The 27,922-nt window shown below is 53.6% G+C and overlaps 2 protein-coding genes across 45 annotated transcripts; one reads left to right on the top strand and one right to left on the bottom strand.

Moving 5' to 3' along the window:
* Window positions 1–112: 112 nt before the first annotated feature.
* On the top strand, window positions 113–15,291 carry Tle2 (TLE family member 2, transcriptional corepressor). Of its 31 annotated transcripts, none has more exons than XM_087556250.1 (21): window positions 113–233; window positions 518–542; window positions 655–752; window positions 1,093–1,156; window positions 1,455–1,499; window positions 2,287–2,349; window positions 4,624–4,698; window positions 4,831–5,011; window positions 5,243–5,262; window positions 5,968–6,078; window positions 6,781–6,825; window positions 7,105–7,254; window positions 9,071–9,193; window positions 11,016–11,051; window positions 11,532–11,602; window positions 11,780–12,029; window positions 12,215–12,462; window positions 12,535–12,682; window positions 13,448–13,598; window positions 14,058–14,134; window positions 15,041–15,290. In XM_087556250.1, exons 2-21 carry the CDS (start codon window positions 519–521, stop codon window positions 15,146–15,148), a joined length of 2,088 nt encoding a protein of 695 aa, XP_087412376.1. In that variant the 5' UTR covers window positions 113–233; window position 518; the 3' UTR covers window positions 15,149–15,290.
* Window positions 15,292–15,700: 409 nt separating this feature from the next.
* On the bottom strand, window positions 15,701–27,264 carry Tle6 (TLE family member 6, subcortical maternal complex member). 14 transcript variants are annotated; one of them, XM_087556270.1, is made up of 17 exons: window positions 25,243–25,488; window positions 24,599–24,681; window positions 23,754–23,815; window positions 22,963–23,008; window positions 21,234–21,398; window positions 20,912–21,006; window positions 20,748–20,810; window positions 20,403–20,663; window positions 20,061–20,136; window positions 19,904–19,986; window positions 19,788–19,825; window positions 18,979–19,219; window positions 18,617–18,864; window positions 17,498–17,639; window positions 16,666–16,819; window positions 16,054–16,130; window positions 15,701–15,934 (listed from the first exon to the last, which is right to left on the bottom strand). In XM_087556270.1, exons 7-17 carry the CDS (start codon window positions 20,754–20,756, stop codon window positions 15,830–15,832), a joined length of 1,434 nt encoding a protein of 477 aa, XP_087412396.1. In that variant the 5' UTR covers window positions 20,757–20,810; window positions 20,912–21,006; window positions 21,234–21,398; window positions 22,963–23,008; window positions 23,754–23,815; window positions 24,599–24,681; window positions 25,243–25,488; the 3' UTR covers window positions 15,701–15,829.
* Window positions 27,265–27,922: the final 658 nt, after the last annotated feature.

Raw genomic sequence — 27,922 nt, 5'->3', positions numbered from 1 at the left:
AACTCAAGCCTCAGTTTCCCCAGCGGGTCTTAGAGTCGAAGAAGCAGAGCAGGCGGGGGCGGCGGTGCCACCTTAAGGCGGGTCCCGCCCGCGGCTCCCAGCCGAGCCCCGCGGAGGGAGGCGGCTCCGCAGCCACCGAGGCCACCAGCGCCGACCCCGGGCGGCGGCCACGGACCTGCGGCGCTGACTGCAGCTGCCCCTGGGCTGGACAACCCGGGACGCGCTGGCTGGAGGTGGGGGCGCAGCACAGGGTCCTGTTCCCCTGCCCCTACAGGCTCTCCCTGGCTGCTCTTTCTTTGCGTAAAAATCCCTCCCCCAGCTCCGGCTTCTCTCCTAGCTTTTCCAGCCTCAGTCTCCTTGCACCTCAGCTCTAGCTTAGCACCCTAAATTCTACCGCCTGCTCTTCCCGGCTCCCCGATTCTCTCCTCAGCTCCACCTCTGCACCCCAGCTCCCCTTTGCCACATCCTCAAGCCTCCACGAAGCTGGGGGACCCTTTTCTCACCTATCCATCAGCAGGATGTACCCCCAGGGAAGGCACCCGGTGAGTACGGAGACCCCCTTCTCTAGCTGCAGGAGGTGGGGGCAAGTGAGGGGACTCCTGCCTGCTGTTGCCCTGGAACTCACCCTGGTGTCCTTCCCCACTCTCCCCTCAGACCCCGCTGCAGTCTGGCCAGCCTTTCAAGTTCTCAGTCCTGGAAATCTGTGACCGGATCAAAGAGGAATTTCAGTTTCTCCAAGCTCAATACCACAGGTGAGGGGGGCCCTACTTCTGGGCACTGGAAGGCCCCATGGGGTTGAGCGGGGGGGGGCCTCTTGGAGGGGCGTGGTTTCCTGGACAAGGGGCGGAGTTAATCGGGCCTACTGGAGGGCTTCCTGGTGGAGGTGGTGCCCAGAAGGGTATGAAGTGAGTAGGTTCTGGGAGAACCTTCCCTGAGGAATGTTTTGATCCCAGGAGTAGACCTGGGCTCAACAGGACTGGGGACAGTTTACAAAGGAGTGGGAAGCCAGCGGCTTCTACCTGTCACTGTGGAAATTGACCCATGTGGGGTGTGGCAAGGCAACCCCCTTTTTTGTCTAACCTTCCTGCTCAGCCTTAAGCTAGAGTGTGAGAAGCTGGCCAGCGAGAAGACAGAAATGCAAAGGCATTATGTGATGGTAAGGGGTACCTGCCCAAACTGCCCACCCCATGTTCTCCCTACAAAGGGGCAGGCTGGGATATCAGGCACTATTTCTCAGGGTGTCCCCCTCCAATTTTGGGGACTGCCTGCTTGTCCCATCTTTCTGAGCCCAACCGTGATCCATCTTGTGGGTTTCCTGTCTGGGTCCCCATAGAGCTCAGGGTGTTTGTGTCCTGCCCTGATACTCATCACTCCCCCCACCCGAGGCTGCACCCCATCAGTGTCCCCAGGGTGGCACCAGCTGTCCACACTGGCCAAGACTGTCTCCTTTGCAGTACTATGAGATGTCCTACGGACTCAACATTGAGATGCACAAACAGGTAACCGACCAGGTGGGGTGCTGGTGTCTGTGGCAAGGAGCTAAACACAATCATTGGGGTTTTCAGGTGGTAGTCCCAAAGGTTCTGAGTGCTAAAGTCTGAGATTTGAGGTAGTCCTGAAGGTTCTGAGGGCTCAAGGTTCTGAGATAGCCCTGAAAGTTCTGAGGTAGCTGACAGTTCTGAGGGCTCAAGGTTCTGAGATAGCCCTTGGAGTTGGAAGGTTGATACCGTGGTCTTCCGAGTGGTGTTAGGTTTCTGAGATGTACTCTCTGTGGAGATTGACCCCAAAGGTCTGTAATTAACCCTGACTTCCCAAAGTGGCCAGTGGCTCCAGGAGGGTCTGAGGGTTCAGAGATCTGTAGATGAGATCTATAGGTTTCCGTGGATTTGAGTGCTGACGTGGGCAGCAGGAGAGCTGGTCTACTGGCCCATGCAGCAACCATCCTCACCCGATGGAGGATACAGGTGGGGACCAGAGGCACAGAGCACCCCCAGAGACCTGTGGCCAGTGGGGCCCTGCCAGGTGAACTCACACCCTTTCACACAGGTCTTCTCAGGCCTCAGGGGATGACCGCAGTGCTGCCTTGGGTATCTGTCCATCTGTTTGCATCTCTGAGGGATTCCTAGGGTGGTGGGGAGGTGTCACAGACTTGCAGGACCTCAGCCTCAAGGACCCCCGAGCTAGTCAGCTCCACAGATGCTCAGTCCAGCTGGGGTCTGGATGATGGAGGTGGCTGTCCCCCTCCCAGCCCATCCAGCTTGCTGCAGCTTGTTACTTCTCTCTCAGGCTGAGATCGTGAAGCGCCTCAGTGCAATCTGTGCCCAGATGGTCCCATTCCTCACTCAGGAGGTAAGTGCATAGAGCCTTGGGGGCAGGGAGGGCGTCCCAGGCCTGGGGAGACACCGGCTGGGGTGAGGACCAGGGGACTTTCTGCCCTTCCTATGTTCATGTGTGCACTCATAACTAGGCCAGAAGTCAGCCTCAGTGTGCCTCCCGAGGTGCCATCCACCTTCATTTGCTTTTATTACACTTTTATGCACTTATTTAATTTTATATGTATGGGTGTTTTGTCTGCGTAGCTGTACACCATGTGTGCAGTACCCGCAGAGGCCGGAAGAGTGCACTGTGTCCTCTGGAATTGGAGTTGTGACGGCTTGTGAGCCAGGAATCGAACCCTGTTCCTTTGAGAGAGCAACCAGAGCTCTTAGCCACTGAGCCAACCTATAATTTATTTTTTGGGAGGAGGTACAAGGGCCATAGCACACATATGGAGGTCAGAGGTCAACTTGCAGGAACTGGCCCTCTCCTCTCACTCTGTGGCTTGTTGTTGGCTAGGCCACAATGCTTTCACATGCTCACACACCTTGCTATCCCGTCCTTTAACTAGGCAGGGACTCTGACTGGCCTGGAACTTTGCCAAGTTGGCAATGCTGTCCAGTCAGTGAGTCCCAGGATCTTCCTGTTTCCTCACAGGTGCTAGAATTATAGACACACACTACCATGCCTGGCTTTCTTCAGGGTTTCTGGAGAATCAAACTCAGGTCCCTATGCTTGCATGACAAGTACTTTACTGATTCAGCCATTTCTCTAAGCCTGGCTCTCTGCTCTTGATGGTGCTAGCTAGGGGTGCCCCTGTACCCATGGCTTACATCTTGTAGCCTCCTGCAGCCAGGGCTGCTGGTACAAGGCCTGGCTTTGTGCTCTTGGGCAAGATACATGCCTCTCTGTGCTTATGTCCTGGTTAGGGTATCCTGAGAGTTAGGTGAGCAATTATGGGACTAATCTTACAGGGTGATGCTTGGTGAGTTGGGCCACACACGGGACAATATGCAGGTTTCCTTTCCCAAGGACTCTGAAATTATCAGATCCAGGGCCAGGAAGTGGGGGGTTGGGAAGTTCCAGAGGTGGGTGGTGGGGAAGGCCACACAGCCCTGTGAATGAGTTTCATGTCACTGAGCCGGTCGTGTGCTTGAAATGGCTCTGATTAGCAAGTTTTGTTAGGCATTTTTAGGACAGTGATTTTGAAAACACAGAATCAGCACAGGCAGAGGCTAAACATCAGAAAACTTTGTGTGAGCAATTCCTCACTCCTGCTGACCACAGGACCTTGGTGTTAGCCATTCCCACTTCTATGTGATGTTCCTCCAGAGACACGGCAGGTCCCACCTCAGGGTGGGCATGCTGGGTGCCCCACATGGCCAGAATCCTCAGCTTTCTTCTGTGGGACCTGCTGCCTTTCCCCTGAGAGTGGGTGACAGATCATATCACAGTGAGGCCAGCTACCAACCTGAGTAGAGCCACCAGACATGTGTGTTCAAATTTATTGACTCCATCCATATTTAATGTTGTGCTGGGGATATACACGCTGGGTGGGTCTTCCCCTGACCTGTATGCCCAGCCCCAGGTTGCACATTCTGAGGTGGGTGCTTAGTATGTGGGTACTTGGCATGTAGGTACTTAGTATGTGGGTACTTGGCATGTAGGTGCTCGGTATGTGGGCACTTGGCATGTAGGTGCTTGGTATGTGAGCACTTGGCATGTAGGTGCTTGGTATGTGAGCACTTGGCATGTAGGTGCTTGGTATGTGAGCACTTGGCATGTAGGTGCTTGGAATGCAGGTATTTTATTTTGTATGTGAGTGGTTATTCATTACACTGTCTATGCGGACAGACCGTGGTGTCACATGGACCTCCTAGCAAGTGGTTAGAGGCTGGGACACTGCCCAGCAGCCTTCAGGGTCCAGTAAGCCCCACAAAGCACTGGAACTGTGGCCCCAGGGCCTGGGGAAGAGGCCAGGTCTCTGAACTGTCAGTTAAACAGTCAGAGAGGGGCTGGGGAAGGTGGCCCACAAGCATGAGGACCTGAGTTCAAATCTCCAGCAGCCAGAAGAACCAACCAGGTGTGGTGTTTCTCCTCTGTAACTGCAGCAGGGGAGACAGGGACAGGAGATCCTGGGGTTACTGGACAGATTACAGCTGGGCCGGGAGACCCACCGCAAAATAAGGTGGGAGATGGCAGTAGCACCCACCGTGTCTCCACACGCAGAGGCACACATAGACAGACAGACAAACAGACAGACTGCACGGCCTGCTGCTCAGTGCCTGCCTTCCGCTTCCCCACTAGCATCAGCAGCAGGTGCTCCAGGCTGTGGACCGAGCCAAGCAGGTGACCGTGGGGGAACTGAACAACCTCTTGGGGGTGAGTCACCCCAGCCCATAATTGGAGACACCCTGCTCCCAGCCCAGGCACCCAGTGGGTACAGCATTCACCCTCCGTGTACCCTGTCCCCGCCACCCGCCTCCCCCTGGCAATCCTCTCCCCCTTCAGCAGCAGAATCAGCTCCAGCCGCTGTCCCATGCACCCCCTGTGCCTCTCACCCCACGCCCAGCTGGCCTGGTGGGTGCCGGGGCCACTGGGCTGCTGGCCCTCTCTGGGGCGCTGGCTGCGCAGGCCCAGCTGGTGGCTGCTGTTAAGGAAGACCGTGTGGGTGTGGACACCGAGGGGTCCAGAGGTGAGTTAGCAACTCAGCGCTGGCGGGAGGGGGACAGCTAGTAGGGCTGCAGCTGTGGGGTTCGATTTTCATGCTGTTTGTCCTTGGGAACACACTAGCTGTCTCTGCAGAGGCATCTCCCTGGGATGTGGGAGGTCAGGCTCTGACCAGGAAGGAGCTGTTTCACTCGCCGAAGCCTTGCATGGTTACAAACCCCTAATCATGTTTCCTTCTGGCTTCCTGCGTCTGCAGTGGACAGAGCTGCCAGCAGGGTGAGTGCCAGCCATGAGAACTTGCTTGTCTTTAAGTAGGCTAGGGGACTGGGGGTGCTGCCTGTCCCCAGCCTTCACCACCTGGGCGCTGTGAGGACACCAGTGCCACCACATCCAGTGTACAGGGCCTGGTGAACGAGATGTGAGCTGTTACTTTATGAACAGGGCCTCACTCACAGAGATCCTCCTGCTTCTTGGATTGTGACATTAGAACCGCCAAGCCAGCTGTGGTGTATTTAATTTGAGGCATGGCCTTGTTTTATAGCCCATACTGCATTGAATTTAGGACAATTCTTCTGCCTCAGTGTCTTAAATTCTGCTATAATGGGTGTACGCCAGCAAGACCTGCTTGGCTCCTCATGCAGACAGACGTTTTGCTTAGCTGAGAGCTCCCATCCCCCACTCTCAAGGGGTTGGCCATGGATTTTCCGTGGATTACAGATCTCTCTGTGATGCATTTTCGTAGGACTCAGTTTTCCCATCTGTACAATAGGACTATTCATTACTCTCTCTGCCTCTGTAAGCTAAATAGCAGTGAAGCTGAGGTAGAGCCCTACCTAGAATCCCCAGTGAGGGGCTGTGGGTGTGGTCAGGGGTGTAATCCCCCTATCCCCACTCCCACACCTAGAATCCCCCAGTGAGGCCACTCAATGTTGGCTGGACAAGAATGTGGTTTGAGAACCCACCTTACACCCTTTCTTGTAGAGTTCATCCCCCTCACCCCCTGAGAGTCTGGCGGAAGAGGAGCATCCTAGCAGCCGAGGCAGTAACGGGAAGCAGCAGAGAGCCGAAGACAAGAATATGTCAGGGCCTTATGTGAGTTTGGGAGGGAGAAGCAGAGGCCTGGGTGGACAGGGATGGACTCGGGTCCTGGTCACATCCACTAGAACTGTATCCATGGTGCTTATGTCTGTAGTCTCAAGAGTTTGTGGAGCACCTGCTAATCAAAAGACACTGTCCCACCAGGGTTTGTAGCCTATGGGCCGTGCAGCTGCTGTGATATTATATTTCCACTGCGAGCTGAACTGCCAGTATAGCTCAGAGGTAGAGCGCCTGCATAGAGTCCCCCAGTGAGGGGCTAGGGAACCTAGAGCTTCCAAGAGGCCCTAGGCACCATGGTCAGCAGCGCAAGGGAACTTGTGCTTTGGAGGGAAATGGGATGGTGGCAATTCTGCAGAATTCAACTCAGGTCGCACCCTCGGCCCCTCCCAGTGGCATATCTACCTGTGGTCTATCCTGCTGTTTGGGTCAGGAATCAGGTCCAGCATCTGGGGATGAAGCGGGAACCTGGTGTTCCTCCTCCAGAGGGCGGTGGGAGCTACAGAAGGCTGCAGAGCAGAGGCAGACTCTGGTGGTCAGACTCTGAGAGCAGTGAGGCTGGAGTTGGGGGGGTCAGAGGCCCCCCAGACAGACCTGCCTGAGACGTTAGTTGTGTTGCGTTTGAGGCAGAGAGAGAGCTGGGCATGGATGTGGAGACAGGGGCATGACGGAGGCTGTGTGTTCTCTGCCCTTCCATAGGACAGTGAGGAAGACAAGAGTGACTATAACCTGGTAGTGGATGAGGTGAGATTCGCAGTGGAGGGTGGGCAAGGGAGGGGGATGGAGGGAAGGGATTCCTAGCTGTCTGTGGCACACTCAGACTGGAGGCATGTGGGCGGAAGGTCTGGAGGACTCTGGAATGCCTGTTAGAACACAGGGGGGGGGAAACTGAGGCCCACAGGATGCTGGAAGAGGCCAAGGTGCTCCAGGCTCCCAGTCTCCATGAGGTGGGGAGCGGCATGGCAGCTGTGGGAGTCTTTCCTGCATCACTGGTCCCCACCCAATGTCACCTCTTGAATTCAGGACCAACCGTCAGAGCCCCCCAGCCCTGCGACCACCCCCTGTGGGAAGGCGCCCCTCTGCATCCCTGCCCGCAGGGACCTCACGGACAGTCCAGCCTCCCTGGCTTCCAGCTTGGGCTCACCACTCCCCAGAAGCAAAGACCTAGCCCTGGTAAGGAAGCCGGGCAGTTGGAATCAGATAATACCCCAGTGAGCAGATCAGCCAGGCCGGGCCAGTCTGCGTTTTCTCATTTGTTTTGCTTGCTTGCTTTTGTTTGGTTTGGTTTTGATTGTTGGTTTTTGTTTTTGTTTTGCTTTGGAGACAATATTTCTTGGCCTCCGACTCTTTATATAGTCTAGGACGGCACTGAAGCCTAAGCCTTGTGCCTCTACCTTTGTGGTACGCTCCCTTACATACAAAAGTTGTGGGGGGGTTTTTGTTGTTGTTGTTTGTTTTTTGTTTGTTTGTTTGTTTGTTTTTATTCTTTGGGCCTCTCCTTTTTGCCCCCAACAAGACTTGACTCTGCTGAGCCTCAGCAAACATTTTAAAAGCAGCTTGTTGACCAAACTGGGCAAAGAAACAAGATTGAGCCGGGTTACTCACTCTGCAATGGTGACACTTCCCTGCCCCAGCACTGGCTTCTATCTAGCTGGTCTGAAACTTGGTCCTAGTGTTAAGTGCTACTGGAATCCAGCAGAGGCCTCCACTAGATGGCCCTAGAAGTCTAACTCCCTCCCTGCATCTGACCCAGACCCTCTGTCCTCCAAGTTACCCAGGGACAGAGAAGATTTGCTTCTAAGCCTACCCATCCCTGCAGGTTACTATAGCAATAGCCAGCCATAGCGTGGTCCCATTTTTATCTAATCTCCCCACTCAGAGACTCTAGTCAGCTGGGGAAGCCACCAAGGACTTCCCTCAACCCACCAGGCTTACCTGTCACCCTGTGTAGGAGACAGACACAGGCCAGAAGACAGGGCAGCTCTCTGTGGTGGCCCAAGTCAGCGAACACTGAGGAGTTGGAGGCAGAAGGATACAAATCCAAAGTAAGCTCAGGGCTAGCCTTGGCTACCTGAGCCCTGTCTCACAAAGCCTGCCCCCAAAAAGTACAGGTTTGACTGGCAGCCCTCTTTATCAAGTTTCCCCTCAGGGAGGTGCAGAGGTGGCTGACATGTTTCACCTGGGGCTGAGGACCCTCTTGGGCCAATAGTCCCATTGCTCTGGGAGCTGTGATTTTTGTTAATTGCTTTTTGAGACAGGGTCTCACTATATAGACTAGGTTGGCCCAGAACTCACAGAGATCCACCCACCTCTGCTATGGAGTGGTAGGATTAAAGGTTGCCCCATCACATATTGAAATTAAAACATTTTTTAAAGCCAGCTGGTGGTGGCATATGTCTTTAATCACAGCATGCAGGAGGATCTCTGAGTTTGAGACCAGCCTGGTCTACAGAGTGAGTTCTAGGACAGCCAGAGCTACACAGAAAGACACTGTCTCTAAAAACCAAATAAAAAAAAATTTTTAAACTTTGTGTGTGTGTGTGTGTGTGTGTGTGTCTACACAAGTGCTGTAGTGTGCATGTGGAGATCAGAGTCAACTCTGGGGAGTCTGTTCTGTCCTTCTACCATGTGGGTTTTGGGGATTGAATACAGAGTATAGGTCTTGGCCAAAATCACCTTTATATACTAAACCATCTAAGCCAGCCCAATGGCCTCTAACATTGCTCCGATCTTTGGGTAACACAATCGCTGTCCCCAGGGACCCCCACCTCTTTGTATAAACCTTCTACTGTGGACCCAATTAACACCCACAATCCTGAGGATGCATTTACACCTCTAACCCAGGCTCATCTAGCATTCCTCTGTGTGCCCACCCAGTGTCTTCGAGATTGGCTGGCCAGTGTGCATGTGCCCTCAAGTCCCTCTGAAGGCTTCAGCCGGCTCTGGTGACTCGTGGTCTTTCTTTCTCCACAGAACGATCTCTCCACAGGTACTCCCGCCTCTGGGTCATGTGGTCCCTCTCCACCCCAGGACTCGTCCACCCCAGGGCCCAGCTCAGCCAGTCACCTCTGCCAGCTGGCTACTCAGCCGGCACCGCCCACAGACAGCATTGGTGAGTCCCCACCTGCCCGGCATTCCTCTGTTCCAGGGTACTCCCCCAAACAGAAAGGATGAGAGTTGGCCCTGGTGGCACACACCTTTAATCCCAGGTAAGTTCGAGGCCAACCTGGGCTACATAGTGAGACCATGTCTGAAAAGAAGAAAAGAGTGCTAAGGGCCACCTTGGCTTAGAGAGGGCTCTGATGGTAGGGTATCTGGGAGCGTTGAAAACAAAGGACTTGGACTGAAACCGTAGGTCCAAGCCTGTGTTCTTCTGCAGACAGAGTTCCAGACTGCCTTCTCTCTGATGTGCTTCCTCTGAAGATCTCCAGACAGTTCTCTCTACGTTCTACTTGAGACAGTTCTCTGAGCAGTTCTCTCTTGCTACTGTAAAAACTTTCTCTGGACAGCTCATCCCCTGCAGATCCTAAGCCCAATCTTTTATTTTACACAACAATCCAGTTATCTACTTCCTTTTGATGATCCTATGAATCCTGTGATCCCAGTACTTAATCCTTAGGAGACGCAAGCACACATTTTTTTTTTTTTAACATTGCAAAAAGGATTCAGAGATCTGCCTGCCTCAGTTAAGCATAGATGCTAAGCCAGCTGGGGGACCCTCCCCCCTGAAATTACCATTCCTACTACATCTGGGACTGGAGTTTATGTTCCAGGCTGACCTTGAACTCAGGAACCTGCTTGTGTTTGTATCTTTCTGATAAGCTGGCTCATAGTGTAGTTGCCTCTCTCCTTTAAGATTCCTGAAGTTCCTTATACAATTTTTATTGCATCTTTATATTTTTGCACAGTTAAGAGATTACGTATTTTCTTTTTCTTTTTAAGATTTATTTATTTATTATATATAAGTACACTGTAGTTGTCTTCAGATGCACCAGAAGAGGGCATTGGATCTCATTACAGATGGTTGTGAGCCACCATGTGGTTGCTGGGACTTGAACTCAGGACCTCTGGAAGAGCAGTCAGTGCTCTTAACCACTGAGCCATCTCTCCAGCCCCGAGATTATGTATTTTCAAACTCAGGTTTTTAGAGTTCTTTTCTATAGCCTTGAGGGCTGTCCTGAATGGCCTAGAGTTTACCACTTTGCTAAGACATTAGCCACCTTCCCCTCCTGGACTCAGCTGTCTGCTTATCATGGAGTCACTACTGCTAACAGGGAGGACATTCCTTAGAGGAGTGTAATATCTGTCCATTATTATACAAGCCTTTTGGCCTTGGCAGCCTTTGAAACTCTTGGGGTCCAAATCTACTGGCCTTGTTCCAGGGGCAGGAACCTTGTCAATCTGTCCCCACCTAGGCTATGCCAAAGGGAAAAAAGATACAGGGTGAGAGAAGCTGACTGACTGACTGACTGATGGCAGACCCCGAATTTACCACCGGGAACAACTTCTACCCCCACCCGGGTGCTGCCTGGCTCTGGGCCTTGGTTTCTTTGTTGCTGCTGCTTAGGTGAGGACACTGAGGTCCAGAATGTCAATGTGACTTTCCCAGGTTAAGGACTGTGAGACAACCGTGTGCCTTCACTTAGCTGTGTGACCTCAGACTAGTCGCCCAACCTCTCTGAGCCTTGGTTTTTCCTCTCACTGGGTCTCGGTTTTTGAAGGATTTTGTAAGATGTGTAGTTCATCAGCTAAAGGACAGGGAAGGTGTGATTGTGTCTCTGAGTGTGTGTCCCGGCCCTTTTCACTCAGCCCTGAGGAGTCCCCTGACCCTGTCCAGCCCTTTCACCTCGTCCTTCAGCCTGGGCTCCCACAGCACCCTCAATGGGGACCTCTCCATGCCTGGCTCCTATGTCAGCCTCCACCTGTCCCCCCAGGTCAGCAGCTCTGTGGTGTACGGATGCTCACCTCTGGTGAGTCCTTGGGGTGTGGAGCAGCAGGACAGTCAGCCGAGTCCAGAGGTCTGGGGAGGGCAGAGGGAGAAACCAACTTACCCAGAGAAACCAGGATAAGTAAAGAGAAGGGCTGAGGCTGAACTCAGAGGTAGGGAGCTCGCCTGGCACACACAAAGCCCTAGGTGCATTCCCAGAACCATATAAACTAGGCATATGGTGCCAGCCTGTCACCGCAGCACTCAGGAGGCAAATGCAAGACCACCAGGAGTTCTAGGCCAGCCTAAACCACGCATAAGTTAGCACTTGCCTTGTGGCCAAGAAAAGGAATAAGGCTGGGTAGAAAAGCCTGGATCAGGAGGCTATTTAAAAGTCCAAGTAGCAAGCTTGCAAGCATTTCCACTTGCTGGGGGAGGGGCTGAGGGACAGAGGGGTGTGGGGTGGGACCTGGGTGAGGGGGTGCTGGGCTCCCCTGCCCTGGGACTCTCTGGCATCTGGCAGATGGCATTTGAGTCGCACCCCCATCTCCGAGGCTCGTCCATCTCCTTGCCTAGCATCCCGGGGGCTAAGCCGTGAGTAGCACATGGGTTTTGCCTTCTCCAAGGTGGGTGGGAGGCCTGAGTTCTGGCCCTTCTTCCTGGGAACTCCCCTGTGTTACACCTTGAGTGCCTGTCATTGGCAGCCCGAGTACCTGTGCTGGAGTGGGGTGGGGTAAGCTACCCACCCACCAGTCTCTGCGGCCTCCACAGGGCTTACTCCTTCCACGTGTCTGCGGATGGACAGATGCAACCGGTGCCCTTCCCATCGGATGCACTGGTAGGCACTGGCATCCCTCGCCACGCGAGGCAGCTGCACACACTGGCCCATGGTGAGGTGGTGTGTGCCGTCACCATCAGCAGCTCCACGCAGCACGTGTACACGGGCGGCAAAGGCTGCGTGAAGGTTTGGGACGTGGGCCAGCCGGGCAGCAAGACACCTGTGGCACAGCTGGATTGCCTGGTGAGGGCGGTGCCTGTGCGTCTGGGTGGGGCTTTGGGATAGGGCAGGGTCTTTAGGGTTAGGGCGGAGTTTACCAGGCAGGGTGGGGTTTGTAGGGGCTCAGGGCGGGGCCTGCAGTAACACACGGGTCTGTGGAGACCTGGGGGAGTACCAATGCCTCCTGTCCCTGCTTCTTGCTGCGGAAGAACCGGGACAACTACATTCGCTCCTGCAAGCTGCTGCCTGACGGGCAGAGCCTGATCGTGGGTGGCGAGGCCAGTACCCTGTCCATTTGGGACCTGGCAGCACCCACACCACGCATCAAAGCAGAGCTGACCTCGTCCGCCCCCGCCTGTTACGCGCTGGCCATCAGCCCGGATGCCAAGGTCTGCTTCTCCTGCTGCAGCGACGGTAACATCGTGGTCTGGGACCTGCAGAACCAGGCCATGGTCAGGTGTGTGGTGCCGCCCCGGGGGTGGTGAGCACATAGGTGACTGCAGACGTGGAGCCTGCTGTCTCCCCACAGACAGTTCCAGGGCCACACGGACGGGGCCAGCTGCATTGACATATCAGACTACGGGACCCGGCTGTGGACTGGGGGCCTGGACAACACCGTGCGCTGCTGGGATCTGCGCGAGGGCCGCCAGCTGCAGCAACATGACTTCAGTTCCCAGGTGCACCCACAATCCTCGGCCTCCCCGGGGTGTTCCTACCTGACCTGAAACCGGGTGGGACACAGCATCTGTGGAGACGGCTTGGTGGGTAAAGTGTTGCCTTGATGGTGTGAGTTCAAATCCCTAGACTACATAAAAAGCCAGACGTAGTTAGACATAAAAATTGCCTATAACCCTGGGCATGCAGAGAGCTTGAGGGCCAGATTATTCAAATAAGTGAGCTCCAGGTTCAGTGAGAGGCTCTGCCTCAAACAAGCTGAGAAGCTGGAAATGGAACACATCTTTTAAAAAAAGATTTACTTACTTTATGAGTACACTGTCGCTGTCTTCAGACACACCAAAAGAGGGCATCAGTTCCTATTACAGATGGTTGTGAGCCACCATGTGGTTGCTGGGAATTGAACTCAGGACCTCAGGGTGGTCAGAGCTGCATATTGACAGTCTCAAACACCCCCCCCCCCAAATAAATAAAAAGTAAAAAAAACACAAAAACAAAAACCTCAGACTAAGAGAGACTCTGCAGCTCGTACCCCTAGTCCCCCTGACTCTCCATGAGTGAGAAGCAGGCCACCAAGCCTAGTCAGCCCTGGACCTTCGCCATCTGTACAGCTAGCTCTCTCTGCCCAGAATCCCGAGGTCCTGGGATCCTCTCATGAGTGCTCACGTGTGCACCTGTCCCTGGCCACCTTGTCCCCATAAGGGGCACCCCTGGGTCTCCGGCATCATGAATGGTCCAGAGTCTCAGCACTGTCTCTCTTGCCCTAGATCTTCTCGTTGGGCCACTGTCCCAGTCAGGACTGGCTGGCCGTGGGGATGGAAAGCAGCCACGTGGAGGTCCTGCATGTGCGCAAGCCTGAGAAGTACCAGCTCCGCCTGCACGAGAGCTGCGTGCTGTCGCTCAAGTTCGCTTCCTGCGGTACAGGCCTGGGAGAGCCCTGGGGACAGTATCGGGATGGAGGGAGGGTGGCACACCCAAAGGCTCGACTTAGACAACGAATCAGCCAGGCCTGTTCACCCAGCTGCTCACTGAGGTCCAAGCCAGTTTAGATAAATGCCCAGACACACCCACCACCAATGTCTCACACACACACAAAGGGATGGACCAGGTGAGGCGACTTGCATGCCTTTAATTCCGGCCCTTGGGAGGTAGAGGCAGTTGGATCTCTGAGGTCAAGTTTAGCCTGGTCTATAGAGCTCCGGGACACCCAGGTCTACATCGAGAAACTGTGGAAGAGACTCCATGTTGACTGGCAGTTCCATGTTGATTGATAGAGCAGAGTGGTGGGCTTCGGGCTGGAGTGAATTTCTAAGCTTTTGGACACTGAAGGGCTGACCCCTACCTTGGGGGTCACTCCCTGCCCCCTCCCCTCCCCAGGACGCTGGTTTGTGAGCACAGGCAAGGATAACCTGCTCAACGCCTGGAGGACACCCTATGGGGCCAGCATTTTCCAGGTATTCACCTCCCCGAAGTGGAGGCCATGTCTGCATTTTCCTGTCCTAGACATGTCCTGTAAGGAGTCCCGCACTGAGCTCCTTGTTGAGCACGATGTTGCCTTGCCAGGAGCCCTCCGTGTTATAGCAAGTGCCACAGCCATGCTCTGTTCATGGCTCTGTGTGCTGGGGTGAGGGCAACTTTGTCTCCCACTGCACTGTTTTCATTTTGGTGTAGATGAAGTGAAATCTTTCTGTAAAAGGGCCTCGTATGCTGGGCTGTGCTCTTCTCAGCTTAAGTGGCAATTTCTTTTTTATTTTAAGATTTATGTATGTGAGTACACACCAGAAGAGGGCATCAGATCCCATTACAGATGGTTGTGAGCCACCATGTGGTTGCTGGGAATTGAACTCAGGACCTTGGCGAGAGCAGTCAGTGCTCTTAACCGCTGAGTCATCTCTCCAGCCCTAAGTGGCTACTTCTAATAAGTCTCTTGAACCTTCTGTGGACCTGCCAGTCCTTCCCAACAACCAAAGATCTCAGACTCTCCAACCTGGAGCTGGATCATTACTGAGTTGGGGCCTTTATATCAACCCTTCACACATGAGGGATACCACTGCCCCTCTGGGACATGGTGACACAGATCTTCGATCTCAGCGCTTGGAAGGGTGGGTGGGGCAGGAGCATGGTTGGTGAGGGCTGGGGGTAGAGGAGAGGAGGAAGTGGAGGTGCTTTGCTGTGAAGCCATCTGAAGTCAGCTCAAGGAGTTAGGTACCATCTCTCTTAGATCAGTCAGGCTAGCTCAGTCCCCAGCTAGAAGGCCCTGGCCACAGCCACACCTTGTTGTCCTCCAAGCCCCATGTTTATGGTCTGTGCACTTTCTGGTGGTCACCATGTGTCCGCCCCTCACCTCTCCTTTGTCCCAGTCCAAAGAGTCTTCTTCTGTGTTGAGCTGCGACATCTCCAGGAACAACAAGTACATTGTGACAGGCTCAGGGGACAAGAAGGCCACTGTGTATGAGGTGGTGTACTGAACCATGTGCTGCCTTTTCAAGCCACCTGCCCTGGATGGCAGGCCACTCGGGACATGGGTCCCTTTGCCCACACTTGGCTTGCTCCCTCCCGGATGGGTGGGACTGGGGGCACTGGGGAAATATAAGATTATTTATCAACTTGCTTTCCGTGTGTGTGAGTGTGTGTGTGAAGCACACAGAGGACAGACAGAGGCCCAGCTGGGTGTCAGCCTTCCTTTCTCTTTACCTTGATTTTCAGAGTTGGGACCTTACTGTTGATATGCCCTGGCAGACAGGTCAACGAGCCCCAGGGACCCTCCTGTCTCTACCTACAGAGCTAGCACATCCTCGTTGCCTGCCTGGCAAGGGCTTTACCAACTGAGCCATCTTCCTAGCTCTCTAAACCAAAACCAAACAGGGTGAGGTCCGTAGCTGGTGTAGCCCTGGCCATCCTGGAACTCAGAAATCCGCCTGCCTCTGCCTCCCGAGTGCTGGGACTAAAGGCAAATACTAAGAGGTTGGAGGGCTCGGAGCTACAAAGTCCTTCCAAAGCCTGGGAAAAGGACAATCTCCGCCTTTTAAAATGCTTTATTACCTATGACTCAGGGTCTGCACACCTCATGGAAGTCTCTGGAAGCATCGCAGACCCTTCACACCCTGGCCATCCACCACTGTGCAGTTAGGGGAGGGGAGTTGAAGCTGTCAGTACTTGATGTGATATATGGAGGCACAGTCCCCAGATCCTGTGACGATCAGCCTGCTGTTCTCAGTGATGTCAAAGCATCTCACAGCGGCAGCCTCAGGGACCTGTGAGAGAGCAGCTGAGTGAGCTCGGGCCCTCTCCACCCAGAGCTTCAGAATCGGCCCCTGTGGGGATGCTGCTCACAGTCCCCCAGGGCACCCGTCTGCCCCCTGCACATAAGTACCTGAAACAGTTTCGCTCCCATGGGCATGCTGTGGACGGTGATGAGGTTGTCCATACCTACACTCACCCACCACTGGCCTAGGAGGTGGCAGAGAGGACAGTGAGGTTACGGCAGACCCCACCCATTCACTCCCATTCAGAACCCAGGAGGCTGAGGCAGGAGGATTGAAGAGTTTGAGGTGAGGATGAGCCTGGGCTACATGAGACCCTGCCTCAAAGAACAAGGCAGAACAGCAAACAGGTTTACCATTTTGTCATTTATGTTTTCCGTTTTAAGTCTTACGTAGCTCAGGATAGCCTCAGATTCCCCAAGTAGCCAGAGATGACTCTGAACTGATTATGTCAATAAAAGGGGTTGGGGTGTGGACAGTTCCACAGCACTGAGTGGGCATTGATTAAACAGAGTGGAATCCTCCAAAGGGTGACCACAGTGCATGCTCTCCTCAATGGACTCTGTTTCTTCTCAGACGGGGTTTGTCTGTAGAACCCTGGCTGTCTTAGAACTTACTCTGTACATAGACCAGGCTGGCCTCATACTCAGATCTGTCTGCCTTTGCCTGCCCAGTGCTGGGATTAAAGGTCTGAGCCACCACAGGCTCAGCGGACTCCTTACCGTTTGGGGAGAAGCTGAGCCTTAAGATGGTCTGGTCCTTGGTACCCACAGTGAGCACCTGGTTCCTCTCCCTGCTGTTGAAGAGGCAGTGCTGGCCATCGGCCAGACCCAGCAGCAGCCAGTCTTCAGTCACACTGTGAGACAGGCTCATGATCTGGACGCAGCAGGCAAAGGCAGCGATCAGACCCCAGCTGGGTAGGTAGGCTGCAAGACCTCCCCCACCTCCCATGACTCACTGACGGGCTGTGACCCGACTATCTCCTTTACATAATCCCCACACCTCCCTTTGAGGTGCATGGATTTTAGAGGGTTAAACATGGCAGTAACAAGTCTGCTTCCCATTTTTGGTTCTGAGACAAGGTCTTGCTCCATAGCCTAGGCTAGGCTGTAATGACTTATCCCATAGCCCAGTCTCTGTGATGATAGTCTTTGAGACCAGCTTTTATGTGGCCCCGGTTATCCTTCAGGCCCCTGTGTAGCTGAGGATGACCTTTAACTTGTGACCCTGCTTTCCCCAGCTCCTTAACGCTGAGTGACAGGAATGGCGGTGGAACACAGAACTTGGTAAAGTCTTTCACCCCCCAGAGATCCCTTTTCCACTATGTAGCCCTGGATGGATTCACTTTTTCATCCTCCTGCTTCAGCTTGAGTACTGGAATGACAGCCTTTGCCACCATTGTCCAGTATGACAAAAGGTATTTTAAAGACCCCCATGATGTCTCAAAAATCACTTGAGCTGACCCGCTGGGCTGTTCCCTTGCCCTCCACTGACTGCACCGTGTCATCTAACCCAAAGGCCCACGCCTGTCCAGCTGCAGCCCTTTCGGTGCACCTGGGACTGGACCGGATACTCCAGCGACATCTTGGCTACCCGCAGGTCCCAGCATCGCAGACAGGCGTCCAGACCCCCCATCCAGACACTGTCATCCTTGATCACAAGGCATTTGGCTGCACCGGCAGGGCTGTTGAGGTCCCTGTCCAGAAAGACAGCAAAGGTGTCAGCCTATGCTCTGCAGTCTGTATCCAAGATTCCCCCAAAGCCCCAGGACCAACCAGCAGGTCCTCTTCTACCTTTGGCAAGAAGGGGACAGAGTGACATCATCCCAAAGTCCCTACCTCTAAAGGATAATGTTCCAAACCAATACCTATAAATCCAGCACTGAGGAAGCTGAGGCAGGAGGATTGCCATGAGTTCCAGGCCAGGCTAGGGTACATAGAGAGACCCCTGCCTCAAAAAAGGTGTTGGGGGAAGACCCAGTGCTGGCCGCGGTGACTCAAAATTGTCATCCCAGCTACTGGGGCTGAGATAGGATGACTGCAAGTTAGAGCCATCCTAGGCTACAGAGCAAGTACAGTATCGTCCCTGCGAGCATGACCTGGTCCGACCTTAAGAAAAACACTGAGCAGGGATCGGCAGGCAGAGGCAGGTGGATCTCTGAATTCCAGGCTAGCCTGGTCTACATACCAAGACCCTATACCAGAGAAAATGAATAAAGGTAAGTGTTGACCAGATGGCTCCCAGGACGCTCTGTGGGTAAAGGTGACCCGAGTCTCATTTTCCAGGAACTGCTTAGGAGGGAACAGGCTCCCGCAGGTTGTCCTGAGCCTCTGCTCTCCCTCGTCCCACAAGAATTACAACGAATAAGCCAGGCGCACACAGCACTTGGGAGGCAAAGGCAAGACGAGTTTAAGGTTATTTTCTGTGCTTGCGGACAACCTGGGCTACACCAGACACACCCTAACCTAAAGGTAAAAAGCAGGCTGGGGGCGTGGTCAGGAATAGGCCTCCTGCCTAGAATCCCCCAATGATGATCTGGGGGTAGAGTCCCACCCACAATCCCCTAGTGAGGGGGCGTGGCATGGCTGCCACTCCAGCAGAGAGGGCTGTAGGCAAGAAAGATGGCAGGACTTGCAGTCCTCAGCTGGTGGTGCTCCTTCCCCGTGTCTGCACCTGACTATTTCCTGAGTCCGCAGGTCCCATATCCTGACTGTGCCATCTGTGAAGCCAGCAAAGACCATGTTCTCCTTTGTGCTGGCCAGCGCCTGGCAGGACAGGCCGTCGCAGGGCAGTTGGTACTTTTCATACAGGGACCGGGCTGCCAGGTCCCACACAAACACGCCGGGCAGGTTATATCCACCCGCGAACAGGGTCCTGCTGTTGGAGGACAGCAGGCAGGTGCGCAGGTATCCCCTGTTAGGCTGCAGAGGACCGTCCCCATGAGCGAAGATCACCCGTGGTTCTTCCCGCACCTCCCCCCCAACCCCGCCCCCCTCCAACACCCTCCCGCTCCTGCACTGTCCCAGCCCTGTCACCTGGACGCCGTCACATTGCAAGTGGCTTTCAGGGTGTCTGTCCTCGGCTACCTGGCTCATGAGGTTCCACACCTTGATGCCACTCTGGCTGCAGGTGAAGACGTGCCGCGTGAAGGAGCTCACGGCTATGGCCAACAGCAGCTCCTGGTGTTTCAGCACACGCACCTTCTGCAGCGCTTGCGGGACAGTGAACCTCTCTGATTGCCAGAGTGATGTGCCTGGCACTTCAGAGTCCCAGAACCTGGGGATATGGGACACAGAGTGAAGTTTTCAAGACAAGGTCTTAGTCCAGGTTGGCCTTCAACAGCCTATGGAGAGAAGGCTGACTTTGAATTCCTAATCCTCCTGCCTTCACCTCTTGAGTGCTACGAGTCAGGCTCCAATCGCATCCTTTTAATTCTTGCCATAGCCACACATGCTTCCCCTACTCTAAATTGCTTTGCCCGATTAGACTAAGCTCCTATGCACCCTTACAGCCCTAACTGTTATAGTCCCCTTCTTCTCTGAGAATCTAGATTGAGATTTTGAATGAGACAGTCCTTCAACCCTTTAAAAAGTGTTCTTACATTTACTCATTAATTGGGGTTGGGGGTAGAGAGGGGGCAGTTTCCACTTTCAACCGTGTAGGTCCCAGGCTTAAGTTTGGTAGCAAACCCCGTTGCCTACTGAGCCCTCTCACCAGTCCCTCAATCTTCCACCACCAGGTAAGGACACGGAAGAGGGGCTGAGTGACAGGGAGACAGGGGTGGGAGACAAGTGTGAGGGAACCCTGCTTTCTCCTTGCAGGGGGCAATAAAGCAGATACTCACAAGGGATTCAGAAATTCATGAGCTCTTCCAGAAGACTCCTGCAGTACAAAGAAAGAAGCTGGCCCTGCTGGCTTGTGACCTCCCTTCCCATGTCTACATCCAGGACTCCCATTCACCTGGGTCTCAAACTGGGGCTCACTGATGTCTTCTTGGTAATCACTTAGCAGGTCTGAGGGAGACTTGATCAGAATGGGGTCATCTGTGTGGAGACAGGACGACTCAGAGCCAATCCAGGAACGGCGGTCCCGCCCCTCTGAGGCCCCGCCTTCCTACCAGAGTCACTCAGGCTGTTTCTGTGCCTGGGCTGAGGTTCCGGTTTAGAGTAACGCAGGCCTGAGTCTTTACTTTCCTTGGGAGACAGAATTGGGTCAGATGAGGGACATGTCACTCAAGGGGCCCTAACAGAAGCCTGGGGGTTCCCTGGCTGCAGTGGGGATTCTTCAGAGAGGTCAGAGTGCAGGCATGAAGGAGGGTACCGAGGGGACACTATGGGGTGAATCCTTGGGGATTCCAGTCAAGGGTACTAACTCCAGCAGCTTCTCTGTTGCCATGACAACAGGCAAGGGGGTTGGGAAGAGATGGAGAGGAAGGTTTGCGCCTGGGAGCTCCCCTCACCTGTGAGAAAACCTTGCCCCCGTGTTGGTTCTCTTGGCGGCTGTCCATGAAAAATTTCCAGATTTCCTGGGTCAGGGAGCCTTGCCAGAAATGGGGCTCCTTGTCCCAGACAGGCTGTGGATCCTGGGGCTCGTCAACCTCTGAGAGGAACCGACGTCTGGTGGATAGCTGAGGCCCTGGGATGGCTTTGAACTCGGGGTTCTGGGGGTCCGCAGGCTCTGGGACAGGCTTGTCTTCCTTCTTAGCCGAGTTCTGGGTGGTCTGGATAGAACCCACGGGGCCTCATGAGGCACATGACTTGGCCACCTGGAGCCTGTTCCCTCCAGACCCAAGACCAATACTTACCTTGACCATCTTCGAGATATGTGGGGTCCTGCTGAGGACCCCAGTCGCCTGGAAGTTTTCCACCTACGACAAATCAGAATCGAGCCTTGTTGAAGGGAAGTCCTTGCCAAACTCTTCACTTGGGGATAAACCACACCCTACACATCGAAGATGGTGGTGCACACCTGTTCACCCTTCCTTTCAAAGGCTGAGGCAGGAGGATCAGGAGTTCAGGGTCATCCTTGGCTACATACTGAGTTTGGGATCCTGTCTCAAAAAACTTCAAGAACAGTAACACCGCCATTAAGGACTTGGATGCTCCCTTGATACACAAAGTGCTGCCCCTCACCCCCCTGCAAGGCCCACAAAGGATTTAGTGTTTTTTGCATATTGGGAAACTGAGGCCCAGAGACTCAAACAGCAACAGCAGCCAGGAGCTGTGTTTTCACTGGCCCTGCTCCTCCCCTGGGAGTTTTTGGAGAGCACCCCTGATAGAGAGGGCGGAACCTGAGACGGAGGCAGGAAAGCCCATGGGTCAGAGCTGGAAGGCCAAGGATCTGCCTCCCAGGGAGGAAGAGGGGTTCCACAAAGTCCAGGGGAGCCTCCCAGCCTCTCCTGCCTCTGTAGTGTGCCTGGAGTTCAGTGTGAAGGGAGCAGAGCTGTTGCTCTGGGCTGTGGGGGTATAGAAGACATGGGAGCTGGCTCAGCGGGGACTGGAAAGTGAGGCGGGGAGGGGGGGGCGGGGGGGGAGGGCAGTTCAGAGCACTGGAGCTGCGGAAGCTTGCAGCTGCAGGGAACTGCCCAGGATATTCCCCGGCTATAGCCACCCCCATACACACCCTTGAGACAGTGCCACCCCCACACACTGGTCAATCATTTTCTCCCCCCTTCAGCCTTGCTGCTGCTCTCGAGGCCTGATCAGTCCCCCCCTTGGTTGACCACAGCCTTCCAGGGCTCCCACTGCCCACAGGGGCAACACCTAGAACTCCCTGCCGCTTCCAGTGCTGTGTCCTGTCTCCGCCACCGTCCTTCCCACTCCTGCTCCTGCGGCTCTTCCACCCTGGGCCCATCCCTACCTGTGGGTTTGCAGAGGACTGTTCTCCCAGACAAAAGCATCCCTTCTGCCCCTGCTGACCTACTCAGTGCACCTTCCTGTCCACCCTGAGTTGTAGTCCACACTCCAGCCCCTGCCTGTCGCTCTTGGCTCCCACCCTGGGCCCCTCGAACGTGCCCCACTGCCTTCCCTCCAGCCCCCAGACTTCACTGGTGAATGGTGGCAGCTGAGTGCCCTGAATGAACAACTATGTTCTGGTGGCTTCCTGTCCCCCTGCTGCTCACCCCCCCCCCCCCTTGGCCCGCACTAAGCTAAGCTGCAGTCTTGGCTCTGGCTCCCTGCCAGTGACATCAGGCCTCAGGCCGGCAGTGCCTACCCCCTTCCTGCTAGTGCCCTTGAGAAATGGGCCAGGTGGCAGGGGAAAGGCAGATAGGGACACACGTGCCATGGCTTGGGCAGGGGGTGGGGGTGCAGGGAGAGCTGGGTGCCCCTGCACAGGCCTGTCCTCCAGTCATGCACAGGACTGGCTCACTGACTTTGTCCCCAATGCTCTGCAGCTCCCAGTTCCCCGGAATCAAAGACCAGATCCTCCCAGAGGCTGCCATGGCTCCCACTCCCTTCCTGCCCTCTGTCCTGCCAGGGGAGTGTACCTAGCTCCAGTGCCCAGGTCACTGTTTGTGATGATGTTCTAGGAAGGACCGGTTTAGAGTGGACACCTGAAATCACTCAGCAGGTGAGAGGTAGGTCTCAACAAGGAGCGACCCTGAGCAAAGGTCTTCTTCACCTCTTTGAGCCTATTTGTTTTGGAGACAGGAGTTCCACAGAGCTTGGCCTGGCCTTGAACTCACTCTAGCCAAGGATGATCCTCCCACCTCCGCCTCCCCAGTGCCAGGATGACAGGTGTGTGCCACTTTGCTCTGTTCTTAACTTTTAAATACTACTGACTCTATGGTTTTTAATGAAAAATCCAAGTTCAATTTTCTTGCAACCCTCAGGCTCTGCCTGCCTCCCTCTCCCTAGCTGACATACAGAGCTTTTCCCTGCTGCTCCACCCCCAACCAGCCAGGCTCCCTCCTGCCCCAGGACTTATGCACAGCCTGTGCCTCTGCCCCAGGGCCTGAACTTGAAGACAACCCCCCAAATCCCCCCTCCCTCCCTTTGCTGCCACCAGGGTGGACTCACCAGGCTGGAGATGTTGTTTAGCTTGGCCGTCATTTCAGAGAGGATGCTGAGTAGGGGAAAAAAATTGAACATCCTTCTAGAAAAAGCCCCTGCGTCTACCCTAGAGCAGAACCCCAAGAGTAATCTATAAATGGAGGGGAAGATTTCTTTTTAATATTTTACCTAGTTTTATTCTGTTACCTAAATCTTTTTTTAAAAGATTTGTTTCGGGGCTGGGGATTTAGCTCCGTGGTAGAGCGCTTACCTAGGAAGCGCAAGGCCCTGGGTTCGGTCCCCAGCTCCGAAAAAAAGAACCAAAAAAAAAAAAAAAGATTTATTTCAAAACAAAACAAAAAGATATCTTTATTTCATGTCGCTATACTGTAGCTGTTTTGAGACACCAGAAGAGGACATCAGATCCCATTACAGATGGTTGTGAGCCACCATGTGGGTGCTGGGAATTGAACTCAGGAGTTCTGGAAGAGCAGCCAGTGCTCTTAACCACTGAGCCATCTCTCCAACCCACTATACAAACTCTTAAAGACTGACCCTGGACTTTGCACATGCTAGGCAGGGAGGTGTTTTTTTGCCCTGAGCAATCTGCCAGGCCTCCATCATTTGAAGCCGGGTTTGGTTGACCTAGAACTTGCCATCCTCCTGTCTCAGCCTGCACCACTACAAAAGACATCTCAGCTTAAAAACAAATCCAAACAACACTTCACTGGAAGCTGCACTTCCTGCTGTGAGGAAGGACTGGTTCTCTGGGGACAGGAACCCATCCTGAGATATGGGGCCCTGAGAGAAGGCCTTACATTTTGAGTTCCTCAGGCAGCTGCTCCATGATGGACAAAAATCGACCAGAGGAGTTGGAAGCCTGGAAAGGTTAAAGGTATATGGTCAGCATCTTCCCCTAGCCACCCAGGGGCAGAGTCATGGCCAGCTCCTTTAAGCCCTGGACCTCCATAGGCAGGGAGCATGGCAGAACCTTCTAGACCCTGGAACAGTGGTTCCCAACCTTCCTAATGCTTTTTGTTCCTACGTTGTAACTGTAACATTGCTAGTGTCATGGATTGTAATTGCTGACATTCAGGACACGTGGTATGCACCTGCCAAGGGGTGGAGAACCACAGGGTGAGAACCACTGCCCTACAGTCAATTTAGCACAGACTTCTGACATTACCTTGACTTTGAGAGAAACAGAAGGGAAAAGAAGAGAATATACTATTACCCCCACTCCCAAAGAAAGGGTCTGTGTATCTGATTATTTTGAACTAAGAGATCCACCTGCCTCAGCCTCCCAAGTGTGGGGATTAAAGCTGGGCACCCAACTTTAATCACAATATAGTGTTAACATACGTTACTGAAGACCAGCTTGCTTGGAGGGGCTCCAGCCCTGACCACACCATGCACTAGGCACCAGGTGAACTCCTATGTGAATCAGCACTTAAGTGACATTGGGGAAGTGTGGTTTTCACTTGTGCTGGCTGTCCCGGGTCACAGGTGCAGCCGCTGTGAGGGGCTCAAGCTGGGGTGCAGGCCTTTCATCCTAGCTAGGCAGGCGAGGTTGTGTGAGGTCCAGGCCAGGTGGGGACAGAGAATTCAAGTCTCCAAAACCCCAAACCCAATATGAAGAGAGAAAGGAAGCTGAGCCCCTCACCTCTGTTCCTTTCAGCAAAATTCCACCAAAAGTGTCATTGCTTTGGCTGTGAAGAGTCTTGAGGTCACAAACCAGACGAGGTCCTACAAGGCGCAGGTATAGGTTTTTTGGAAGGCAGCAAATTCGACCCCCGCCGCCCATCCCTGTAGCCTCTCCATCATCTCGACCGAGCTGAGAAGGAAGCCCCTTCAGCATCCCCATGTCCTCTGCATTCCCTAAACCCTGGCTTTACTGTAGAGGCTACGGTTTCAGACTCCCCCCATTCCTAGCTAAGCACCAGGGGGATCTCTTCGAATACCAAGAAAAGAGAACCGGGCACCTGCACTCCCTAGCGGGAGCAGTCAGAGATGTGGCAGTCACGGAACAAGTAAGAGTTTGCTAGGTGTACTAGTAGTGAAGCCTGCATGTGGTGCACATATATACGCTCAGGCACACACTGAAAACGGTTTTTTTTTTTTTAAACAAGAACAAAGGAGACAAGAGAAACCACACTGGGTTCACTCTATCACTCAATCTGAGTAAACTCCCCGCTCAAGTCGGTTTTGTGAGGGTCCACACCCCTCCCTCGGGCTCCCTCTTCTCCCCACTCCCCCACCCCCCAACCCGTGCAAACCACCGGCAGGAAGCGGGCTGCCCACACGCACCACTACAGAGGTTGGGGAGGCCCAAGGGATCCCAGAGGAAGCCTCAGAAGTCAGCCAAGTTCAGGCCAGGAGGAAGACCCTCGTGCTGGGCCCCGGGCCATTTGACCCCTCTCACCCCGCCCCTCTAGTCCAGGCCAAGCACCACCACGCCCACACCCACACCACGCCCCCTGCACCCAAGGTGAGAAGCAAGTCTGGGCCCAGGCCACGGGTGCACGTGGGTCCCGGACTCTGCGAGCAACCCCCGCCCCGCGCAGGCCCCGACCAATCAGAAGGCCGCGAGCCCACGTGGGCTGCGAGACAGGCTGCTCATTGCTCAGTTTGTGGCCATGCTGTCAATCACCGAGTTCCTGCCTTGGCTTAACCCTCGCGTTCCAGGTGTAGCGATTCAGGAACTGGGAGACTTTCGGAGCATTTGTGGACCATTTGGGGCATTTGAGAGCGGTCAGCAGGTGACGGTGATTTCGGCCTAGATCTTTGATCCTTGTTCAATCCTGGGGACCCACAGGGTGGTCGGCGAGCTCACTCTTGCACATGCACACGCACCTGCCCCCCAAATAATTTTCTTTTAAATCTTATTGACACAGGAGAATCAGGATTAATCCTGGCTGGCACGCATGTGCCCTGGGCCCTATCCCCAGCACCACTTGAAACTGACTTGGTTAGACACCTTCATCATCCTAGCACTGGGGAGGTGAAGGTAGGAGGATTAGGAGTTCGAGGTCATCCTAAATTACAAGTTCCAGCCTAGCCTGGGCTACATGAGACCATGTCTCTAAAGAGAAAGAAAGGAGAGGCTTAAGGCACAAAGCCACATGCCTACACCTCCCAATTCAAGGACAGGAAGTAGAGCAGACCTCTGAGCTCCTATAAGGCCTCACCCCCATCCCTCCCATCCTTGGCCTCGGATGGAGGATCTGAGGATGGAGTAAGCTGAGGGTGGCCTGGGTTAGAGTGGACTCTCTGGACCTCCCTACCCTGACTCCTGTGCCCACTCCAGCCATAGGTGTGGGGGGGGGCGTGAAATTAAACCATAGTGTAATCTCACCACTTTGGCTAGGGAGGCAGGGGGTGACCTTGAGTTTGGGGCCAGCCTGGTTTCCATAGTAAAAGCAGGTATAAAACAGAAAGGGCTGTGAGGGCTGAGTGGGTGAAGGCTGCCAAGCCTGATGGCTTGAGTTTGGTCCCTGTGCCCCACACAGTATAAGATGAGAACACATTCTTAATTCTCAAGAAGTGTCCTCCGGCACCCACACATGATTAATGATTATAACTCAATTAGGCCTTTGTCACAGTAACTTTTCCTTCATTAAAAAGTATTTTAAGGGGCTGGAGAGATGGCTCAGCAGTTAAGAGCACTGACTGGTCTTCCAAAAGACCCAGGTTCAATTCTCAGCAACCACATGGTGTCTCACAACCATCTATAATATGATTTGATGCCCTCTTCTGGCCTGCAGGTGTACATTCAGAGCACTCGTATTACGTAAATAAATCTTAGAAAGTATATATTTTAAGGTCAGGCAGTGGTGGCCCATGCCTTTTATTCCAGTACATGGAAGGCAGAGGCAGGTAAATCTCTTGTGTTTGAGGCCAGCCTTGTCTGCTAAGCAAGTTCCAGACAGCCAAGGATACACAGAGAATCCCTGTCTAGAAACAATAAAAAAATTAAGTGTATAAATGTTTCTTTGAATGCATGCACACTATGTGTGTGCCCAGTCCCCTCAGAAGCCAGAAGAGGCATTGGATTTCCTGTAACTGGAGTGGACATGTGGGTGCTGGTCCTTTGCAAGAACAGTGCTTGTCAGTCCAACACCATATACATACATATTTTTTTCTTTTTATCCTGGTCCTGCTTTTGACCCCAAGAGTTTTGCACATGCTGGGCCAGTGCTCAAGCCTTCACTATCCATTTCAGCCAGGACTGTCATTGAAGGGACCAGTAGATCTTCATTCCTAGAGGGCTGCTTGGGGCTGGATCCTGAAGGGGGTGGTGTTTTCTCTCTTGATCTCCCTCTAGCGGTCATACCTATTATGACACATCGACGACGAATTTACATGAGATGACGTCACCACCAAAGCTTAAGCTGCAAAAATATTCAATCATTGTGCCAGCTCTGGCCACCATCCCAGTCTGAAAAGATCAAGTCTCTTTGACTGGCTGTGGTGTCTCAGGGCTCTAATCCCCACAGTCAGGAGGCAGAGCCAGGATGATCGCTTTTGTTTTCATGTCTCAAAATAACAATAGCAACAATTTTTTAAAAAAGACATTTATTACATATAAGTACACTGTAGCTGTCTTTAGATACACCAGAAGATGGCATCAGATCTCGTTACAGATGGTTGTGAGCCACCATGTGGGTGCTGGGAATTGAACTCAGGACCTCTGGAAGAGCAGTTGGTGCTCTTAACCGCTGAGCCATCTCTCCAGCCCGCAACAATGTTTTTTGTTTTCTTTTGTTTTGTTTTTTTCTTTTCTTTTTTTCGGAGCTGGGGACGAACCCAGGGCCTTGCGCTTGCAAGCGCTCTACCACTGAGCTAAATCCCCAACCCCGAACAATGTTTTTTTTTAAGTCCCTTTTTTCTTTTTTTCCAGCCCTAAGAGGCTCACCGCCTTGTATATGCTGTTTATTGTATTTAATTGTCCTATTCACTTGTTGTTACTTACTTCTCTCTTCTCCCT

This window comes from Rattus norvegicus, chromosome 7 (assembly GCF_021556685.1).
Source record: "Rattus norvegicus strain SHRSP/BbbUtx chromosome 7, alternate assembly SHRSP_T2T, whole genome shotgun sequence".
In the NCBI taxonomy this organism is placed as follows: domain Eukaryota; kingdom Metazoa; phylum Chordata; class Mammalia; order Rodentia; family Muridae; genus Rattus; species Rattus norvegicus.
Note: the sequence above shows the minus strand (reverse complement) of the source record. Positions and strands in the feature narration are given on the sequence as shown.